Source organism: Urtica dioica, chromosome 11, assembly GCF_054948205.1.
Source record: "Urtica dioica subsp. dioica isolate 48M chromosome 11, U.dioica_male_clone48M_v1_H2, whole genome shotgun sequence".
NCBI lineage: Eukaryota > Viridiplantae > Streptophyta > Magnoliopsida > Rosales > Urticaceae > Urtica > Urtica dioica.
Window position 1 is genome coordinate 6,993,107 of NC_142766.1, and position 23,846 is coordinate 7,016,952.

At 40.4% G+C, this 23,846-nt stretch overlaps 1 protein-coding gene across 1 annotated transcript; it reads right to left on the reverse strand.

Moving 5' to 3' along the window:
* Positions 1 to 996: 996 nt before the first annotated feature.
* Positions 997 to 6,051, reverse strand: LOC149380917 (early nodulin-like protein 18). The gene is made up of 2 exons (XM_089602173.1): positions 5,621 to 6,051; positions 997 to 1,725 (listed from the first exon to the last, which is right to left on the reverse strand). Exons 1-2 carry the CDS (start codon positions 5,820 to 5,822, stop codon positions 1,214 to 1,216), a joined length of 714 nt encoding a protein of 237 aa, XP_089458299.1. The 5' UTR covers positions 5,823 to 6,051; the 3' UTR covers positions 997 to 1,213.
* Positions 6,052 to 23,846: the final 17,795 nt, after the last annotated feature.

Sequence of the window (23,846 nt, forward strand, 5' to 3'; positions counted from 1 at the left end):
TCCTATGCACTTTGTATATTTTTTCACTGGATTCCTCTCGATAAATGCAGTATTTGACGGTATTCCTCAACGGTAACGGTAAGTTCAATGGTTCAGTTTTCCCTTTCATTTTATACTTTCCACGATATTCCTTTCGGATACCAGTGGTTATCAGTAAATTCTGAACCTCGGAGCGGTAATGATAACAGTATTTAGATCATTGATTATAACCAATGGTACACGCATAACTACATAAGCCACAACCAATCACATATCAATGACAAATATACATATTTTAATTTTTTCCAAAAAGCCTTTTGAGTTTTCACTTCTTTTTCTTCACTCTCTCTCTCTCTCTCTCTCTTCCGATAATTTCTCTCTTTACTGTTGGTTCGTTTTCTTCCCTAACTCAGGAAACTAGTCAAACTAAAACTAAAAAAAAAAAAATCAAAAGCAATTTTTTTTTACAATCCTCTTCTCTGTTATTTCTCCACACACGGGATTCGCCGGTACAGAGGTAAAGATTCAACTACAGCATGCCAGAACATGCAAAAATCCAGCGGGAAGTGGCGAGAAGGCGTGAAGATCTTTTAGCGAAGTGACGAGAAACGTAACCCTAGATTTCGGCATGGGAAAATGAGCGCGAGTTTCTTTTGTATACTCCGATTTTTGTTTAAAATTACACTGAACCATACCGATTCTTCTGTATCGAGAATCGGGTCACTTGCCGTCCGATTCCCAACGATTCTCAGGAAATTTATTGGTTTTGTTCAGAACCGTGCCGAAACCCCTTCTGAACTCGAGTTTCGGATAGAAATTTGACGGGAACCCCGAGATTTTAATCCTTAATTTGGACAACAAATCATCAAGGAACTAAAGAGTTTGTCGCTTCTCAAGTCTACTATAGGTCCAAGAAAGAGTATAAATATCCGAAATCAACGTATTTCAAATTCTAATACAATATATATATATATATATATATATATATATATATATATATATATATATATATATATATATATAAAGCACATCTATACGGCAGTGTACACTCCCAAAATACCAGAGCACAAATGAACATATTCGATTATTATTCTCTCTATGAAGAAAAAAATCAGTGAGTAAATATCTATATCCTATATAATAATTATGTATATCTCATTCTCACATTTAAAATAAATAAATACAAAAAAAAAAAAACAAATAAACGAATGAAAATAACACGAAACGGGTGTCATCAAACCATAAAGCCAAGCACAAGTACGACCACCACAGCAAAGGTGAAAACCCTAGACAAGTGGGGAGCCCCGGAAGGAGTGGATTGCTTCTCGTCGGTGTCGCCGTCGTTATCGGTGACCTCTTTGGGGTGATCGAAGTTGGCGGGGACGTTGGTCTCGGGCGCGGACTGGTCGTCATCGTCATCACCTGGGGACGGGCCCGCGGCGGGCCCCGGGGGGTCGTCGGCGGGGTCGCGGAGGGAGGGAGGGAGGCCTTGGCCGCGGGCGACGGAGATGGAAAAGCGTTGGCCGCTGAAGCACTGGTCGCCGTCGTAGTCGCCGGAGAAGAAGAAGGTCTTGCCCACCTTCAGGAGAGGGACGGGGACGGTGACCGGCCGCGTTTCCGTGTTCGAAGGATCGCCAACGGACCACTGCGTCGCGTCCGAGTCGTCAGAGTCGCTCGAGTCGCACAGCTTGTAGATCGTCTCGTTGTAGGTTTGGGTCACTGAGTGGTTGGTGTTCGTGTGGAACACTGCATTTAATTTAGTTAAACATATCATTAGAGACTCAAAATTTCAGTTTTATCACCTGAACGACGGATGTGAGTTGACTCTCCTTACATAATTATTTATATGCAATAAAAATAACAATTCGAAACTAAGGTTAACACAGTTAGCTCAGTTTCCAATATATACAGCTATAGTTATCAAGGAATAATTTAGATCCAACGTCCAACATATTCTTCTATGAATTTTGAAAATGAGATTCTTTGTAAAATCTAGTGAAACACTTAAATATTATAGTTTTTCATATATCCACGCGATTCTTATTGTGAAAGACGGACATTGATGAATAGAGGTAAATATATAGGTACAAGTAAATACCATGATCGGTTCTGTCAATTTACTAAATAAACAAGTCTTTTTAAAGTAGAACTTGGCTTGTAAATAAAAGGACCATAAGAGATAGGACGTGATATAAATAATTGTTAATTTGTTAGTACGCTGTGTAATGTGAACTTATTTCCCCCCATTAAAAATTAGATTTAAGTGATTTGAAAAGATTATTTATTAGTTTGTTAACCTATCTGTATCACAGTGATGAATAAGAAACGCTAATAAGGCACAAGCTTATGATACATACGATACCTAAATATATATATATATATATATATATATATATATATATTTTTCCTGAGAAGTGACAAATTATTGGGCAAAATTACATGATATATTATTAATGCAAAACGTATGTGGTACTATTGGCCAAAATTATATAATTTAGAATAAATCCTAAGAAAATATATATTTCTACAGTTCAGAAGGTTCGAATTCAAGACTTCTCATCCGATATATTGTGAGAATATATTAGACCAAACTAACTACCACTATAAATAATAATTATTATTATGGCATACATGTGTATCACAATACATATACCTTACCTAAATAATAATAAATGAGTATAATAGTATGATCTTTAATGAAATATACGTTCGACCGTATATATATCAAGAACCTTTTATGTTGTTGGGAAGTTTCAATATGATAATTTAGGAACTACAAGAACTTCTTAGCTAAAAACATACAAGTGTATTACTACAACCGCCTAACCATATGAAATTTATGGTGATTGCTAGACTCCTAAATTATTGCACAGATACGAAAGCTACCCTAAACCGTTAGGGTAATCTAGCCCACTTGTAACACTTTTTTAGCTATCTAAATTTAGCAAAAATAAATTACTCAATAACTAAAACGTAGAAAATATATATTGATATAGTTATTTGTTAGACGACTAATAATTGTAGACGGGCAGAAAGATAGTTTATCATATATTATTATTTTTAACTAACTACTTTATGCTTCGTTATTATTTTAATTTTTTGTGGGGTTGACTGCACAAATTTACATTATTATATGCTTCTTTCGTTATATGAAATGAGCTCAGCATTCTGTCCACCCACCACACCAATTATGTGTTTTATTACAACAAAAGTACCGTTTTCGTAGTTAACGATGTTGGAATGAGCTCTTCCAATAGCGTTTTGAAAGTGGAAAAAGGCTATCGGAAGACATTCCTTCCGCTAATTTCCATTAATCATTCGTGTTTTTATTTTTTAATTGAAAATATTTCCGAATCGTTGATAATTAAACATCTAATGGATGATATAATTTGTCCCTTATTAAATATTTTTTTCATTAAATATCGGAAATTATCATTTCCGTTATGCCAAAAATTGCCTAACGAATTTACCACTTCCGTTAACTTTCGGAAAGCAAAAAATTGCTTAACATAATTGCATAATGGAAAACGCACTGACGAATTCCTTCCGCTAATTTCCATTAATCATTCGTGTTTTTATTTTTTAATTGAAAATATTTCCGAATCGTTGATAATTAAACATCTAACGGCTGATATAATTTGTCCCTTATTAAATATTTTTTTCATTAAATATCGGAAATTATCATTTCCGTTATGCCAAAAATTGCCTAACGAATTTACCACTTCCGTTAACTTTCGGAAAGCAAAAAATTGCCACTTCCGTTAAATAATGGAAAACGCACTGACGAATCATCGGCTAAATGGCGGTAATTATTGGATATTTGCATATTTGGGAGGAGAATTTGTTTTATATACTCTTCCAATTTGACAATCAATATATTCAGTATAAAAACACGCCACTTGTACATGAGAAATATTGACAAAACCTTCTCTAGTTTTCAATAAAAAAAAAAAAAATTATACTTTCTATTTTTTTTTTTCCATACCATCTATTTGACAACTAAATGACAACAAAAACTTTACTTGCAATGTAAATAATGCTTATCTAGTAATCTCCAGATTATAATAATATAGCATTACATTTTTTTTGTTAACATGTACCCGCTGTTTGTAATTGAATGAAATAAAATACTTTTTCCTTTCTATTTTCTTTTTAAAAAGTATTGAAATCAACCTGTAAAATTTATAAGATAAATGTATTAATTATTTGTTGAACTAAATAAAATCTTTGCCACCAAAAGCAAAAAAAAGAAATAATAATAATAATAATAATACAAATATATATATCTATATATCTTCAAATTTGTTGGTACACGCCCAATGATTAAATGTTGCTTGATAATTCCACTGTAAGTAAATAGGTCATCGTTGAGCAAATTTAAAGAAATTCAAATGCCTGTTTAAAAGTTTCGCTTGAATTTTGCAAACAGAAAAAATATTATGAAAATTTTAATTTAAACTCCAGACGACGTTCGCCGGAATATTATATTTTCTTCAAATTATAAAAATATTATATTATATATTTTTTTTCTGTATCCACCAAAAAAAAAAAATTCAGCGGTGTCCAAGCCAAAAGGACGACGGCATTTCAATTCGTGCTTACATCAGTGATAGATGGCGTTAACGTTATTGAATTTTTTGGAAGAAGTAAAAAACAATTATTTTGGTTGTTTACTCTTTTATAAACGAAACTTTTTATAAGAAAGATAAAATAATAACAAGCTACACGATTTATGATTAGTATAATTCAACAACTGATTGACTTAAAAAGTCATTAGCCAATGCCGACAGTATTTTTTATCTTTTCATAATCATTACAAAGTGGAGTTTCAATATCAAGCGACTGATATTTGGCTAGCATTAAATAATACTGTGGAGAAGAGATAAGAGAATGTGGTGATAGGTTACGGAAAGAGATAAAGCATCTCACATTGTGTGAGTTGTACATAAATCGTCACAGGCCATGTTATAATATAACGCAAACACGTGAAAAGCAGCTGGGTTTTCAGATAAAGAAATTCATGTCTCAATGAGTGAGTATACTACAGATGTCATTCTCACCTTTATTTTCTTTTCCATCCTATACACGTGTCACTTTCTTAGTGCCTCTAGTTTTTTTTTTTTTTTTTTTTTTCTCAGAAACATAAATTCCAATTGCCATAAGCGCATTGAACATGTCACATGTGATTGGGGAATTGGAGCTAAATTGAAGGGACACGAAACAGAAAAATAAGAAAGGTACCAAGTTTCGTGAATTTTGTTTCACCAAAAAAAAAAAAAAATCACAACATTATTGAAAAAAAAGAGGTCACCATTGAAGAAAGCATGAATGTCTGGAAATTTAAATTCATGAAAAATAAATAAATAATCCTAAGCTGAATTTCAAGGCCTTGGATCAAAGTAGAAGTCATGATTTTTGCCAAAAAAAATTATAGCTTTGTCAAATCAGATCAAGCAGGTGAGACATGGGAAGTAAATATACAAAAGCCATAATTAGAAATATAAAGATCTTAAGCCAAGTTCTCTCACTCACCACCACAGAAGCTAAGAAGTAGAATATCAACAAAAACAAGGTGTATTTGCTAATATGGACCAAATTGAAGAATAATTGACTAATTGAAGTAGTGATCAGAGAAACTTACATAAGAAATCTCCCAAGCTGAAGTTTTTGCCTTGTGCCCATTTCTGGTAATTCACTTCAGGCTTCTCTGTGTTGTCGTACCAGCCAAAAGAGTCACCGACAGTGTAGTTCTCATATGCTTCTGAAGGTTTTGGAAGCGAATAAACGAGGACAATACAGAACAATATGAATTGAAGTCCCACACTGTTCCGATCTCTTATCATTTTCGTGATTATATATGATCCTATTTTTCCTTCCCTTGGGATCTGTGGACTAATTTTTTTTTTTTTTTTTTTTGGAAGTGTTGATATGTGGTTCAGAAACTGCAGAGGATTGTGGTTTTGTCTTCCTTCTCGGTGGTGCAAAGAATATAAAGGGACTGAACTGTAATGTTATTTATTTATTATTGTATCTATTTTCTTTTAGTTAAGTGTTAGGATTTGTCGTGTTGTTTGTGCTGTGTTTATAGCTGTAACTTATGTAGTACTACTATTTGTGAAATTACCAAAACAGGCTTCACCTGCTTGTCGGTCAATTAATTTAGTTGTATCTAATTTTAGAAAAAAAAATATCCTAGATTTTTTTACACAGAATAAAGAAGAAGAAAAATAGAGCTAGGAAAGCGATGCTGTACTTGTAGCGATAGACAACTATTATTATGTATATTTGATGTGAATGTTTACGGGAATAGCGTTTAATCAAATATTTAAGATCTCATATTGAGTTTTGTGATTAGTTTCTGATGTTGCTAAATATCTGTTTTTTGAGGTATCAAAAAATTGAAAATGAAATCACAATACACCAAAATAATAATACATTAACAGTTTTTGTCAAAAAAACTGTTAATGTATTATTATTTTTAACCACCTTAGTTATAATCCCAAATTTGATTGAAGATTCTTTGATCAAAATAATATAGCTAAGGTCGTTAAGGTAGCGAGCGTGTCCCTAGCTAAAACATTAAAATAGCGCAAGTTTTTTTCTTTTTTTTGAAAAGTAAATTGGACCTCAATAAAATCCTCCACGCTCCTAAATAAGTGCCACGAAGAGGAAAAGAGCACCCCCAATTTCATCAACCTAAACTATCATCGCACAAAAATTTTCGAACAAAGATCGGAACTTCCTTGATGTTAAGATAGCATAAGTTGCACAGTCCACACTCCTGTCAAATTTTTGATGAGCCACACGGTACCAGATTTTCAAAGTTCAAACACTATTAAGGGTAAAGGGAAAAAAAAAAAATACAAGAATCAATCTATCAAAATGCAAGAAGTCCAAGGAGCAAGTGTACAAGTCTACTCACAATATTGTCTTTCCGCGTGATCTTCACTGTCTCACCAGAATCAGAGTGGGGCTCCATCTGACCAACATCTTTCAATCTATATTTAGGTATAATCAGAGGTACAAAATTAATCTACACGAATATGTATTTATTTGAGTACGTTTAGGAGTGCAACAAAATATGGTTATTTAAGTTGAGGCATTCACATATAAACAGAAAACATAGTGTAAAGGAGGGGTTCAAAAAATTACGTGAAGTACAAGTGATTCTCTGAAATCCACTTCCTTTCTTTCCGGTCACCGGAAATTCAGTTCCTAGGAGTGGCTACCCCCTTGTTTGGAACTCTCCTCTGCGTTCCTTTTTAAAGGTTAGTTGGAGCTTTCGCCTCATCCCCGCTCTCCGGCGTACGATGGATGACTTGTGCGAACGGTGGTCAGAACTGGGAGTGGACGACGAAGATGACGAAAACGTGGTGGTCTTCGACGATGATGACCTCTCGGCTGCGAACCCAGACCTCTCTACCTGTCTTTATGGTAAGCTGTTGCGTTCGAAATCCTTCAACAGAGGTGCCTTCCGGGCTGTCATGACCAAAGTTTGGAAACCAAAGGGTTCTCTCTCAATATCGGAGGATAGCAACGGAACCTTTACCTTCAGATTTGGCAAGGCTTCGGATAAGAAAAGAGTGCTTGACGCAAGTCCCTGGAACTTCGACCGATCCCTGCTGGCTTTGCGTGACCCGGTGACTGAGACCAACCCGGTAGACTTCTTCCGATTCGTCCATTTTTGGGTCCAACTTCATGGTCTTCCTGAAAGTAATAGGTCAGTCAAAATGGGTGAGGCCCTGGGAAATAAAATAGGAAGAGTGACCTCCGTCGAGAAAGATAAAGACGGGTTCATCAACGGCGATTTTATCAGAGTTCGTGTCACCATCGACCTCAGCAAACCATTGAGGACTGGCATTCTGGTCCAGCTCGGTTCTGGCGCCCCAAGAACTTGGGTGGGTTTTAAGTACGAAAAGCTTCAGGACTTTTGCTATGTCTGTGGCAAGATCGGTCATGGCGAGTCTGAATGCTCGGGAGAACGCCCAAAGGAAGGAGAGAAGCAAAGGTTCGGGGCTTGGCTCAGGGGTGTGCCTCCTAACCGACTGGTTGACTCTGTGTGGACGTTCAAAGGCTTCGATGCCTCGTTGCCAAAAGGTTGGAGAGGGCCAGACCCTCAGAAAAATAAGGTTCGTGACAAAGCTCCCGGGCACCCAGCACAACCTGATCCTCAAGCTACCCACGCTCAGCCTCACGACCAACCTGCGGTGAATACTCCGACAGCCACGAGACACCCGACCGCTTCGACACCCCCGGCGTCGGAATCTGCATCGGAGCCGACCCACATGGCGGTGGAAACTCCTGCGATTGTAAAGACCCATAAGAGAGGCGTTACCTCGGAATCGGGGACGTCATCCCATTCTTCGGCGAAGTCTGACCCACCAGCGCGACCTCCAGATCTGTCGGCGGTTTCCTCTCCGGCGATCCCGATAGCCCCCCTCTCCACCGTCAACAAAGGCGCTCCTGGTGCTTCGAGCCCGCGTCGCTCCTCTCCTCCGTCCCCGGCTACCCAGGCGCCGGCTATCTTCTCCTCGCCGGAGAGGAGGGTTCCTGAGGACGCGAGGCCCGATGTTAACCCAACGGCTCCTGACACTGCGTCTGGCCGACGTCCTGCCCGAAAACCGAAAACCAGGAGCCAGAAGGTTAGTCGCGTCAGAGCCGCGCGCCGAACTAGCGTCGATCCGACCTACCTTTCACCTGCTCCTGGTTCTGCCTCCCCTATTTCGGGAAATGCTGTCTCAGTCTCTTCGGCCGCTACCCACTTTAAGGGTTTGGGGACACCTCATGCTCTTAACCCTAATATCGGCCCAAGCCCATCTTCTGCTTCTCATATCTCTAGCGATCTGGGCCAGGCCATCCAATTGGCTCCTCCTCCTCAATCCCTCTCGGCTGGGCTTCAGGAAAACTGCCTGGTGGGCCTGGACTCTGTGGGCCTTGGACCTTGCACTCAGATCATTCCCGCTGGGCCTCATAAAACCCAGGAAGGGAATCCTCTTGATGATCTCCCCTCTCTCGGGCCGGTTAGGCAATTGGGCAAGAGAAAGCTCCCCACTCTTGATAAGGGGACAGCGATGAGTTTGCTTTTAGCGGGCCCAGGTGGAGAGGATCACGTGGGATTGGTAGAGTGTGATCGTGGCAGAACGGGAAACCTGAAGAAAATGGCGCGCCTCTCTGGGAGTCTACCTCCTAAGAGCCTCACCTTCCACACCTCGACGGACTCTCAGGTATGTCCACCTATCACCTCTCATACCCTTTCTCAGTCTGTTCTAGGACATAGAGACTTTTTTACAGCTACACTAGCCTTAGAGGATAGAGATTCCTTCTCGGACACACATGATCTAGGGGATAGAGATTTACTTTCTGCCACACATTGTTGGAATCGATCTAGGGTTTAAGAAAAAGATTAAACGCTTCGCAAAGCGGCGGAATATTAAAAATTTTCTTTTTAAGTAAAACTAGTTTTTACTAACCTAGACAAGAGCATATGCATGTAAATAAAAACTAATATGAGCTTTAAAAGTTACTAACCTTTTTGATGCTTGAACGTTGATGAGCCTTTGGAAGGTTGGCAACGTTCGTCTCCCCTCGCAGCACGTCTCTCTTTTCTTTCCTCGGCACCTCGAGCAACCACGAAGGTTTCTATCACTAAATCACTCGAAAAGAAGGAATTAGTGAGTGGGCACTTTTAAACACTACGACTTGAGAACGAGTCTCGAAGTCGCAGAGCTAAAGACTAGGTCGAGTGAGGACCTAGGTGCCAAGACAAGAGAAAACCGAAAATAAACTAGAGAGAGAGAGAAGAGGACTTCGGCCAAGTTCTAGAGAGAGAGTCTCTCAAATCTCTTAAACTTGGATGATTGAATTGTGAGGAAATGGGGCTCCTATTTATAGGAGAGGTCTCACCTTCAATAAGGTAGTTTCCTCTTCTATAGAATATCACATATTCATGAGCAAAAATCCTTCATTTCCCATTCCTTGTTGGGCGCCCAAGGCTGCCTCCTAGAGGCAAGGATTTGTTTCCTTTTTTGTTCCTTGGCTTTCCCTTTTCTCACTTGGCCGAATTTCCCATTGCATGTGTGGGAAATTTGTTTCCTCTTTTTCTTTTGGCAAGTATCTAAATACATTTATGCACAAAATAAACTCTCTTTCCTTGGGTATTATGGGCGCCCATTTCACTTCTAGAAGGAGCTTCTAGAAACTTCTTCATTTATTCATGAGAACATGAAAAAGGCCCATTAAGAGTTTTCAATAAAATTCTTATGAAATGAAATTAATTCACAAGGCCCAATTAATCATATTATGGCCGAGTGACATTAAGTCATCAAATGAACTTGTCAAAATTTATTGACATCCATTTCATCCTTATGTCTCAAAAGACAAAAATACCCTTTTAACTATTTTCGTTCTTGTTTTGGCTTAGCTTCCAGTTTAACTATTCCTATCGATGTGATTCGTGACAGTGACCTCATGGACCCAAATGAACAAAGCTTTAGCTAAACACTTGGACTCAAAAGTTCACAAACCTTTTCCAAGTTTAGCTTAATGCCAACTGACTCCACTAAAGAGCTGACACTGAAAATCTCTCGGTTCAAATGAATTTATTTTCTACTCAAGAATTCGACCTAATTATGATGAGCGGATCCACTGAATATTATCTATGTTTACCCTTCATGAATGTCATCAGCTAGTCGGGATTTACTAAATTACCATTTTACCCTTCTAGCTGTTATTTCCTCAACTCCTTTGTCGCTTGTGAATAAGTTAGAAACAATGTATTGACGAGGAGCTAACAAGTCACATTGTTTCATCCAAAAGAGTCAAGACTCAATTTGGACACTGGCCAGTTCATTTATTCACACTCCAAGGAACAAAGCATGAGGTGACATACATTGCATTTCAGCAATCTTGTACATGAATTCCATATCTATGAGAACTTCACAAAGTTACTCATGACAGACTCACAACTTAGTACTTCACCAATAGGCCTTGTTCGGAATCACATAGTGAGTCCGAACTTTGACTTTCTCAAATGAGAATACTAAGGTGTGAAATGGCATGTCTCATTTCAGGATTAAGGTAAGCATGATGCAATTCATACATAGTGACTTCGAGACATAAGAGGTTAAATGGTTTGTTCTTATCTTGTCTCTAGAAGTGCACTGGTCAATTCAGTACCTTCGGAAGATACCTAGAAGAACTATAGAGTTCCTAACTCTCAATGCCTCATAACCAGACATCATAGATTCTTCTAACAATCATACTGAGGTCAATAGTCCTTTGACCCTAAGATTGCGAATATATCGTTTTAAGCAAACTACGAAGAGTTTGTTCATGCAAATCTACATTTGTCTCTTCGTAAGTTGTTAAGTTTGTTTATGGACTAAAAGACTATGGTTTTATCATAAAGCTTCAGACAAGGAAGATTGAATGAACGTTTCAACTTTATTAATGAATGAATAGGCAATTACAAGCAAGAGTCTTCATGAGACTTTATTACATCAAATGTTCAAAATAAAGACTACAACTCTTCTTGTGGGCACTATTGACAACACACATGACCTAGGTAGGAGAGGTTTTACTCGTACTTTGGAAGTTTCTAGTCCTCTAGATTCGACCTTAGTAGTTACTGTTGAGAGAGCGGCGCCCCTCGAGAGTGAGGGCCGCCGAACGCGATGATAGGCGTTATTTGGAACGTCCAGGGGTTGGGTAACCCCGGGACGAGGTCAGCCCTCCTTACTCATGTCCGTGATCATAGGCCCGATTTTATTTTTCTTTCGGAGACCAGATTACGGCGAGAGGGGGCTGAAAGAGTGAGAGTGTTGTTAGGTTTCGATGGTTGTATAACGGTGGACAGTCTTGGTAGGAGTGGAGGCTTGATGTTACTTTGGAGAGAGCCTGTGAGATTCCTACTTGGGACGTTTTCGAGATATCACATTGAGGGAGATCTGGTTAGTGAGCTAGGTGAGAGATGGAGATTTGTGGGGATCTACGGGGACCCAGTGAGCACCCAGAGGAGGCATACTTGGGAGCTTCTTCGACGCCTCCGGAGCTCTTCCTCGGGTCCCTGGTTAGTTGGAGGCGATATGAACGAAGTTGCCTCTAACTCAGAGATTAGAGGAGGTAGTGACAGAAGCCCCGGCCAGCTCTTAGCTTTCAGAGACATGATTTTAGATTGCGACATCCATGACTTAGGTTTCGAGGGTGACCCTTTCACCTGGCGCAGAGGAGGTGTTGAGGAACGTCTGGACAGATGCCTTGCGAGTCACGAGTGGTGCGACCTCTTCCCTTCGGCAAAAGTTCGACACTTGAGGTTCTGGAGATCGGATCATAGACCTCTACTTCTGCTTACAGCTGGTTTCAGAGACCGCAGGCGGATTAGACGGCCGAGGAGATTCTTCTTTGAGGAGTCTTGGATAGGTGAGCCAGAGTGTGACGAGCGGATCCGTAGAGCTTGGGGGATGGGTCAAAATGGTGATCCGAGCCAGAGTCCGAGCTTAGCTGATGCGCTCAGGCAGTGTAGCCAGAGCCTCTCCCGCTGGGGCGGGGAGAGGAACAGAGATATCAGAATTAGGATTGAGATGCAGAAGAAGATGGTGGAGATTGCGGGACGATCGGGCCCGGATTTCTGTATGGAGACTTTCAGACGGGAGGAGAGACAGCTTGACGCCTTAGTAGAGAGGGAGGAGCTTTACTGGAGACAGAGGAGCAGAGTGTCCTGGATGCGGTGCGGGGATAAGAATACGAAACTTTTTCACCGCAAGGCTTCTGCTAGGAGGAAGAAGAACGCCATCAAAGGTTTGGAAGACGAGCACGGGGATTGGCACAGCGGAGACTCTGAGATAGAGAGGATCGTCTCTGGCTACTTTGGTGATATTTTCTCTTCAGCGAGGCCTTCTCCACAGTGTATTGAGCTTGTTTCTGCGGGCGTACAGCCTAGGATCTCGGAGGCTATGAACGCCGAGTTGGAACGCCCTTTTGAGCCAGGGGAGGTGAGAAAGGCGCTTTTCTCGATGGACGCGATCAAGGCCCCGGGAAGTGACGGTTTTCCCGCGATTTTTTACCAGAAATATTGGGACATTGTTGGCACGTCGGTCCTGAAGACTTGCCTTGGGATTCTTAACGACGGGGATGAGGTGGCCACCATCAATGATACTGTGCTTACCCTTATCCCCAAAGTAGAGGACCCGAGACGAGTCAGTGACTTCAGACCGATAAGCCTGTGCAATGTGATCTATAAGATAGTGGCCAAGTGTTTGGTCAACCGTCTTAAGAGCACTATGCACGATGCTATTTCTGAGTCCCAAAGCGCTTTTGTTGGTGGTAGGCTGATCTTCGACAATGTCATGGTCGGTTTCGAGGCTCTCCATACGATGAAGCGGAAACGCTTCGGAAATGGAAGATGCGCGTCTCTCAAGCTTGACATGGCTAAGGCTTTTGACAGGGTCGAGTGGGTCTACCTAGAGTCGATGATGTTGAGACTGGGTTACAGCACGCAGTGGGTGCACCTCATCATGAGATGCGTTACCTCAGTCAGGTTTGCTTTCAACATCAACGGCTCCACCCGAGGCAGTGTGACTCCCTTCAGAGGCCTCCGCCAGGGGGACCCTCTCTCCCCTTTCTTATTCCTCTTCTGCTCTGAGGGTCTCTCGAGCCTCTTTCGAGCGAGCGAGGATGCTGGGGCGATATCGGGAGTCCGTTTCCGGGACCTTCACGTGTCTCACCTCCTCTTCGCGGATGATAGCATGGTTTTCTGTCGAGCTTTACCTGATGAGTGCGAGAGGGTCACAGACATTTTACAGACTTATTCAGAGGCCTCGGGCCAGATGGTGAACTTTCAAAAGTCTGATGTTTGTTTCGGCACGGAGGTTAGCGATGAGGAGGGCGAGGTTCTGGCTCAGATCCTAGGTGTTAGGAAGACGGACTGCCATAAGAGGTACCTGGGTCTTCCCGCGTTCAGTGGCCGGAGGAAGGCGGAGCTTTTTGGGTTTGTGAGAGACCGCGTCTGGGCTAAGATTAAGAGCTGGAACGGTCTCTCCCTCTCGCAGGCTGGAAGAGAGGTCCTCATCAAATCCGTCCTTCAGTCGATCCCTAGCTACGTGGCCTCGTGCCATAAGATCCCTCTGCGCCTGATTAGAGACATCCATTCGGCGATCGCCAGATTCTGGTGGGGGGGTGGAACGGCTACGAAGAAGATCCACTGGTGCAAGTGGGAGGACCTCACGCGTCACAAGTCAGAAGGCGGGATGGGCTTCAGAGATCTGGAGAAGTCCAACCAGGCCCTTCTGGCTAAGTGTGTCTGGAGGCTCCTCAGGAGACCGGATAGTCTGGTAGGACGAGTCTATAGACAGAGCTACTTCTCAGACGGTGATATTATGACGGCCCTCCCTGGCTCGTGTAGCTCTTCTATTTGGCGCAGTCTTCTTTGGGGTCGTGAGATCATTCAGTCTGGTTCGAGATGGCGGATCGGGGACGGGGAGTCGGTGTTGGTCGTAGGCGACAGTTGGGTACCGAGGGACAGACCGGCCACCTGGATTGATCCCCCTTGGATCCCCCCCGATATGCGTGTAGCCGAGCTTATGCGTGTCGACGGTAGCTGGGACGTCGATCTTATTTCAGCGATGTTCGGGGAGGAGGACGCTGCGGCGATCCTGAGCATTCCGTGTGGTGGTGAGGGTACTCCCGATTTGCGTCGCTGGCATTTCACGGAGAACGGAGAGTACTCCGTCAAGAGCGGCTACCGCGTCGCGATGGGGATGGCCAGTACTCCGGTCGCCAGCTCTTCAGATCCGACGGCAATGGAGAAGTGGTGGACGAAGTTCTGGCAGCTGAGAGTCCCTCCTAAGGTGAAACTCTTCTGCTGGCGAGTCTGTTTAGGCCAGATCCCGGCCAGAGCAGTCTTAGCCAAGAAGAGGATCACCTCTGACGACAGCTGTCCTGTCTGTCAGGAGGCGAGTGAGACTATTTTCCACGCGTTTTGGGGTTGCAGGTGGAGTAGGAGAGTCTGGAAAGAGGTGGGCTTCAGCCACATTCTTCCGCCTTTCAGGGACGGCGATGCTTTCGACGCTTTCCTCAGAGCGACGGAGACCCTTGAGGTTCGTTTTCATGAGCTTTTCATTACCATTATTTGGGAACTTTGGAACCACAGGAACAATATCTTGGCCGGGAGATCTGCTTGGAGCCAGCCACAGCTAGTCCAGTGGACGGTGAGCTTCCTAGAAGAGTACAGAGCGGCTACGGTTGTGGAGACTCCGACGAGCACGAGGGTGACTACGACCCCCAGATGGACCCCTCCTAGCGACGGGACCCTCTCGATTAATGTCGACGCGGCACTCGCTCGCGACCGTGGAGGCTTCGGTGTCGGTTGCATTATCCGAAACCACACCGGAGAGGTGATCGCCTCGCATACGCTTTTCCTGGCTCGGGGGTTCTCCCCCCAGCTTGCGGAAGCGTATGCTGTCCTCCAGGGCATAGAGCTAGTTCGCAGCGTCGGTGGCAGGAGAGCGGAGATCCAGTCTGACTGCTTGGGGGTGGTGAGATTGATCGACGAGGGCGTGACACCGGCGACAGAGCTTGGGACGATCCTGCACCGCATCTACAGAGAGGTGAGGGAGCTTGAGGTTTTTCGCATTATGCATATTTCTCGTCTTTGTAATGTTGCTGCGCATAATCTAGCGCGCTATGCGGTTAACCATCACTCGTCCTCGACCTGGCTGGGTTTAGTCCCGCCTTGTTCGGAAGAGGCCATTAGAGCCGATGATCGCGAGTTGAGGTCCCGCGCGGCCTCCTAGGCCCTTGTTTATTTGAGTTTTTTTGTCTTTCCGTTGGTTCTGTTTCACTCTTATCTTTGTAACCACGGTTTTCCTCCGCCATACGTGAGGGCTTTTATGATATTTCGTGGCACCGACCACGTTTCCTCAAAAAAAAAAAAGTTGAGGCATTCACATTTTTTTGGGATTGAATTGGGAATCATAGGTGGGTCTGATTTCAACCTGGCTTATTGGAAATTTCGGCCTTCCATTAAGCCGATAAGGACGGCTTAATGGCTTAACGGAAATTTTCCTTCCGTTAAGCCATTAAGCCGTTTCCGTTTCTTATTGGAAGGCATTATTCCGTTAAGCCAATAAGCCGTTTTGATTTCAATTAAAATGTAAAATCAAGAGGACTAAAATGTTACGTTTTTAATAAAAAGGGTTAATATGCAAACTAAATTTTATCTTTACATACAAACTATATAATGAAAATATTTTCGAGACGTTTTTGTTTTAAGTAAGAAACGTGGACGGAACAACGAAAATTTTATTAATGAACCCTCACTTGTGGCGGAGAAAAACCGTGGTTACAATAAATATCATATAAAGAAAAATAAAACGAAAGGATTACAAATATTCAAGAAACGGGATTATATACTCATGTTTTCTAAGTTGACACCAAAATTATCAAATTCATCAACGGAAATAAACGTTTCTTGAGAACGATGTTCGTGTTGACACCAATCTTTGTAAATGGTTAGCGCCTCGACCATTTCGGGTTTCAAGCTATGTCTTCGGTCGTCAATAATGCGACCCGAGCTACTAAATGCTGATTCGGACGAAACCGTTGAAACCGGGATTGAATGTACATCTCGGGCCATCTTGGACAATATTGGAAACATGTTTTCGTGTTGCTTCCACCATGTCATCAAGTTCAGATCCTCTTGGCCCATAGATGCAAATTGTTGAGTGTTGTATAGCACGATCTCGTCGTGCTGTGACGTCTCAGTAGCGGGTTCGGGATGTGGTGACGAACTTGGAGTTGAACTTCCTCCTCGAACAAAGCGAGCTAGATCTCGAAACACTCCTCTACTCGTTGATGGTACGTGTCTCGATGGACTCGGCTCGGGGGCAGTTGGGATTTGGCGTTGATAAGACCTGAAAAATGTGTAAAACTCTTCCATGACCCTAGTATGATCATGTTCTACGTAATCATTTCCAGTCATACGTTTCAAATATTGCAAAAAAGTGAGATAACCTCCGAATTTCATTCGAGGGTCCAAAATGCATGCAAAACCATATATGGTTGTTGTGACATATGAGGATGTTGTTGTGGTGGTTGTTGTGACGAATGTTGGGGTTGTTGTGTGACAAAAGGAAATATCGGTGCAAATTGGTCTAATTGGGTCATCTCTTCTTGAGTGAAATTGTAGCTCGGGGGTTGATATGAAAATCTTGGATCGGGAACGGGGGCTTGGATTAAATCGGTGTCTTCGAAATTTGGAATTTGAGAAAGGGCTAACCAATTTTGCGGAAAGTTTCGAGAGGGCGGGTTTGGTTGTTGAACTTCTTGATTTTGAGCCTCTTCTTCATGTGTAGATGGTGATGGTGTGAGCGTGCGACTTGAGCTTCGACGAGAACCTCGACGAGATCTTCGGTGCAATGATGACTCGCCAGACATTTTGGTACATAAGTTATATTTTAGAAACTATAATATATTAAACTATATAGAAAATTTGATTTAGAAACTATATTATATAAATTAAATAGAGCTTGATGAGATTGTAGAGAGAATTGTAGAGAGAATTTGTTGGATGATGTTGTGAGAAATTGGATTGAAATGAGTTGTATTTATAGAGAAAATGATGAAAGTGTAAAAAAATTAAAAAATACGTGTATAAACAGTAAAATAACGGTCATTTTTTTGTGACCATTGATGAAAAAACGGTAAGAAAATCAATGGCCGAGATTAAAACGCCCCAACGGTCACTGACCACCAACGTCTCTCACGGAATTCACGGAAGCCGACTTTCCGTGTAAACGGCTCCGCGGAAGCCGAATTTCCGTATAAGTGGAAGCCGCTAAGCCGCTATGTCGTCTCGCGCGCGGAAGGAAGGACGGAAGCCGTGTCGCCGTTTCCAATAAGCCAGGTTGAGTCTGATTCCAAGGAAATTGAAGGACTTAAAGTCGCCTACATTAATACACGATTTTTTTAAGTCCAAAAAGAAAAGCACTTTTAAGGCATTTTTGTGAGTAAATATTCACCTAAATATCGTTGATGTAATAGTCACTACGCGTTCCCATTACTGATATTAATAATTCTTTAGTTAATACGTTTAGATAAAAGTTCTTTGCTACCATCAAATTATCATTTAAAATTTTCTAATAAAGAGCATAAATATTTTATTAGATAGATGGTCCATCGATAAAGCATTATATAATCAAGTATATATCACATATTATTATTATTATTATTATTATTATTATTATTATTATTATTATATATGAGTAGAAATAGGGTTCACTGTTCCTTTAGATACATTTTCCTGTTTGAGCCAAAGTCAAATTACATGGGATTGTCTAATTTTATGGTTGATCACCCTATTGAGAGCCCTGTTTAACCTGTTGTCCCTAATATTGAGAAGGATACCTCTACTCCTTCTAAACATCTTGCTGAACGAGAGATGGTTGTTGAAGAAAGAAATATAGAGGCATCCGGTGAATCTGTGCCTATTGTTGTTATTGAGAAGCCATCTAGGAAGAGAAAAGATGTTCCTGAGGATGATGATGTACTTTCCTCTTTCATGAAGAGTAAGAAGAAGAAGTCTACTGAGAAAGGAAAAGAAAAGGCTGCAAAGAAGATGAAGAAGAAGAAAGTGAAGAATGGTTTGAAGAAGAAGAAGTTTATGAAGAAAGAACCTGTTGTGGAGAAGGATCGAGGAAGATGTTATTGTCATCTTGGGTGACATATGGGAGGATGAAGAAGAAGAAAAAGAAGAGAGTGATGCCAAGCATTTCAGGATTGGGAAGCATTCCATTATGGGAAAGAAGCTTACGAAGAATGTTCTTTACGTTCCCTTCCATAATGTCGTTTCATGATGAAGAGAATGTGATAAAATGGAAGTTTGTGTATCACTGAGCTGTCGAAGAGTGCTTAGGAGACTGTAGAGATCATGAAGCTTCTGGGAGATGCTCAGTTGCTCAAGACTGTGATTATGATGGGACCCTATTATCTCAAGTTAGTGAGGGAGTTTGTGATGAACTTGTCTACTGATCTCAACAAGCCGGATAGCTCCGACTTCTGGAAAGTGCACATGATAGGTTACTTCTTTGATTTTTCACCGGATGTGATCAATGACTACCCGGGTCGATATAGAATTATCAATGTTGACCGATTGCCTTCCATAAAGGCTATTGTGCATGAAATTTTTGGATATGAAGAGAAGGAATGGCCAAAGAAGGGTATACTTCCCTCGGCTTTTCTGAGTGCTAATTACTTACTCCTCTACAAGATTGGGATAGAAATTTGGGCTCCTTCCTCACATGGCTCTGGTGTTACTCTTGCTCTTTCCAGTCTTTTGTATCAGATAGGTCCTCACTCATCCTTTGATTTTGGAGAGTTTATTTTTTATCATGTCGTGTGCCGAGTCCCACCCCTACAAGCTGTATATTGGGTCTCCTTCCTTGATTTATGGGATCTTTTTCTTTTCAAAATAAGGACATTTTGCGTCCTGATGATGCTGTAGGAGTTCTTCCAAGAAAGCTTACCTTCAGTCACAAGCTGTTTGAATGGAAACATGCTCGTGACATTGTCAGTGTATCTGTTGGTACATCTTTCGGCTCTGGTGATGATACTCTTGATGTGTACTCCTTATCCGGGTATGTGCGGAGTGATATTTTGAAAGCTCTGATTCAAGAGATATCTACTCTGCAAGATTTTATCGACACCTCTTCTTATCGGAAAAGCAGTTTGTGAATAAAGGTTGGTCAAGCTCATGACCTATGTCGCTCCTACTGATGGTGTGTCCTCCTCTAAGCTTGCCCCTCATGCTGATAAACCTACTACTGCTCTGTTGAAGAAGCTGAAGATGTAGATGTTGAAGACTCATATCCGGTGATTCTGAAGGTGATGATAATGGTACTTCTAGCTCTATATCTCCAAGAATTTGATTTGTTTCTTAGTCTGAGCTCTATTTGGATATTGTATTTGTTGCTATGCTGCTTCTTTTATGGATTTTTGCTACTGGCTTGTACTGTTTAAGACTCTGTTATCGGGATGGATTGTGTTGATCAGGCTCTCTGCTTTGGTCTTGTGTGTGTTCAGACATCTTGTATTTCAAATCAGTGTTATTTCTATTGTTTATTATACTATAATGTGGGTTTATCAGACGTGTGCCTCATTCAGTTTGGGTGATCCTTGTATTTGGTCTATTTTTTTATGCATTCAGGGGGAGATGTAGTAAATCGTCATTTATTTTGAAGATTAATTACTAGTCTCTTGTTGATGTGTCAACTTATTTTCGACTGAGACTTTGTATGATGAGTACTGTTTTGGAAGTGTTTGCCTAAAAAGTAGCCAAACGGGGAGTTAGTTGTTACGTCTTTTGTTGGCTTATTTTTTAGTACAAGTTTGTTTGGTAAGATGTTTTGCAACATGCTCCAGGATATGTTGAGACATCTTGTCACTATGACCAAAATTATATTTCTGGCAAATTTCATGTTTTGCCAGAATGTTTCGCGGAAGACTTTCTTCATTTATTTTATCTACGTGAATGGCTAAGATAACCCTAATTCGACTTTCCGAGGTGTTGACTACTATTAAAAGAAAGAGGTTTGGCCATTAGTAGTTGCGACATATTCATTCACACTTTTAGAGTTCTTAGACGTGCACGATCAGCGAATTGATAAGCTAACTATGTGGTGTGTGAGATGTGATTATCTAAAGACTATTCTTGTTCCATTGAGTGATAGAGAATTTTTTAGATTTTGTGATTGAGTGTTCACGAGTGTTGACATCGAAGATTACCAAGCACTTATGATAGTGTTTGAGAGTGGAAGTGTGAGATCTTAGATTCAGGGAGAGCCTGAGTTTAAATTCACAAGTATTAATAGGAATATTTCCTTGAAGCGGAGATCTCTCATATAAGTCCGTTGTTGTATTATTGACTACTTTTCATATAGTGATTTCCTTTTCAATAGACACACTGCCCTTCAGAGTAGGTGACGTTGCACCAAACTGGGTTACCATTCTTTGTGTCATTTACTTTTACGCATTTCTTTATATTTGTCCATCTATTGCATGAACATCATATCTGTGACTAAACATGATTTCACTGATAAACTTCTATAGAGATGTACATAGGGTTTGTTTGGAGTTAGCCTTGTCCGGCGTGGCGTACTTAGAGAAGGACAAGAACATATCAATATGTCTATGATTCACCATTGTTTCCTATTCAAACTCTCTTTGTAACTTGGCTAAGTTGGTTAGGTTGTAATGATTCGTTGTAGTCGCTCATTTTGAAAGCACTATGAGTGTTTGGGATTAAAGGAAACATAAGGGCTCATCAATGGAAAAACGCAATCTCGGAATATGAGACTGGGTGATTGTCTTTGTACTTGAATTTGTGTGTGAGTGATTGAGGGTGTATCACTACGACAATATATATATATATATATAATATATATATATATATAATATATATATATATAATATATATATATATAATATATATATATATATGCATTTTCGACAAGAGAAGTTGTCTATGATTCCAGGGTTTTATATACGAAAATAACAAATTTGAATCGTTTTAGATAAGATAACTCGTGTGTAATTATAATTAAACTATTTCGGCACGAGTTCTCATGTCTAAATATGAGGTCAAATATCAATTCACTACTCTCTCTCTCTCTCTCTCTCTCTCTCTCTCTCTCTCTCTCTCTCTCTGCTGCCGTTGTTCATCTAGAAGGTTGTAAGTCTTTTTTTGTATATTTAGGGATCTAAGATTGATGTTTATGAAGATGAACGAGGTTCCCCATTATGTTTTTGTGATATTAAACCCAAACTAATATGAGTAGTAGTTTATTATGTTGGACGTTCAAAATTTCTTTTGATTCGATGGGTTGTGATTCAAATTTTGATTACGAGGTCTAAGGTTTAGGGTATCCAAGTTACGTGTTCTTGAGTGTGAGTTTTTTTGAATGATTTCTAGATTTTGACATTTGTATGCTTAGAATATATTTATGCCACCTCTCTCTCCCAGCTCTACCCTTACTCGCTAACGAACTTGCCGTCGTCCACAATGTAATTGCCGCATTAAAAAATCATGTCAAGATATAGGGGAGTCTTTGTAGAAATAACCTTATAGTGGATTTTATTTACATCATTAGTCTCTTAGGTAAACAATTTGCAAGACTAACTCTTCCCTTTAATGAAATAAACCAAATGCTTATCATACCATTTTCTAAAAAACATGTAAAATAAAAATAGCAATAAGATCTCTTTATTATATTATATTTCTATTTAAAAAAAACGAATTTGACTTAAAAAAATTATTTTTTTTCATAAGAATATCATCCTCTCTAATGGAAACTACTCACCCTAGTCTAATCCCACTTTTTTTTTTTCATTAGTCTTTCATCCTCTTTAATGGAAATCTCACTCTAATCATCATTTCCAACTTCAAAATTTGTGAGAAAGAACTCTAGGTTTCCATTGTTGAGCTCAACAAGTTGAAGAAATCAAACGCTTGTAAGTTTATCTCTAATTTCTTACTTTAAACCTCTTATTTATGGAATATTTATATTACTAAGTAAGTATTTTGTAGTTGAGAGTTTAAGAGTACACAAAATGTATCAAGTGTGTGATTTATAATTTTTTTGGACTGAAAATTTCGGAAATTTTTTAGGAAAAACGAAGATGTACGAACAGGTCAACTATTCTGGAAAATTTCACAGTCGGCTTGGTCGACTTGGTTGAACCGGTTGATTTGGTCGATCTAGTCGATCCAAGAACTCATATTGTGTATTTTTTTTTATATTTTATTTGTAAAATCCTTATCGATCTTGTTGATATTTTTTGTACTCGGGTAGTGAAATTTTATATTTTCTAGTTTCTAATAATTTTTGTTTTTGAATGTTTTTTATTTTCAATATGATGGTGAATGGAGAAAGAAAGATGGAGAGTCATACGAGTGGAGTTCAATGAATGAAGACTTAAAAAGTATGATACTAGACGACATGAATAATGTTACATTCTCTTGTTTTGTTGAAAGAATATGTGAAAGGCTTCTTGTGAACACATCAACAAGGTTGAAGTTGAGCTATATATCTTTGATCTCAAAACCTCCGAGACCTAAGTATATTTTGGATGATATTGACGTCAAGTGTTATCTTTTTGACCATTCTGCCGTATGTCATTATCGAAGTGTGTTGTATGTCGAGCTTATTGAAGAGAGTGAACGTAACGAGGATGAAACAAATGAAATGCACGAGAAGGAAATAGAAGAAGAAATTCGAGATGACTATTTTGATGTTCACATTGAGGTTCCAATATCGTCAGATGTTCCTTTTATACCCATCCAAAAGGGTAATCTTCCAAGCGAGCACTTTTGAGCACACATCCGATCGAGATGATATGAACATACGTTCAAATATGGGTATTGAAATAGATCATTATGAGATATTTAAAACCAATGATTGTTGTACATCATACAACTATGAAGATGGTCTAAATGTTTTCGTCGCAGAAGAATTCAAGAGCAAAGAAGACGTTAAGAATTTGGTCATCGATGCCTGGCTAAAAGCTTGTTTTGATTTCAAAATTATAAAGTCGACAAAGACATTATTTGTGGTGAAGTGTGTAGTTGAGGATTGCAAATGGAAGTTGCGAGCGGCGGTCGTCCCAAATTCTAGTAATTTCTCTATCCGAGCATACAATAATCTACATTCATGTTCTTCTAATGTCGTGGATAAGAGAAACCGAGAAGCGACTGCAAGTTTAATAGCCGACATGTTGAGAAAAGAATTGACGAGCCCACTTGAAACACCGGTTCCGAAGACGATCATGAATACTATGAAGACGATCAAGTTTAAAGCGACTGCAAGTTTAATAGCCGA

Excerpts from the sequence above, each read along its gene's own strand:
- LOC149380917 (XM_089602173.1), bottom strand. The coding sequence starts at position 5,822 with ATGATAAGAGATCGGAACAGTGTGGGACTTCAATTCATATTGTTCTGT. Across the intron at positions 1,726-5,620 it reads CAGCTTGGGAGATTTCTTAT|TGTTCCACACGAACACCAAC; the intron begins GTAAGTTTCTCT and ends AATTAAATGCAG.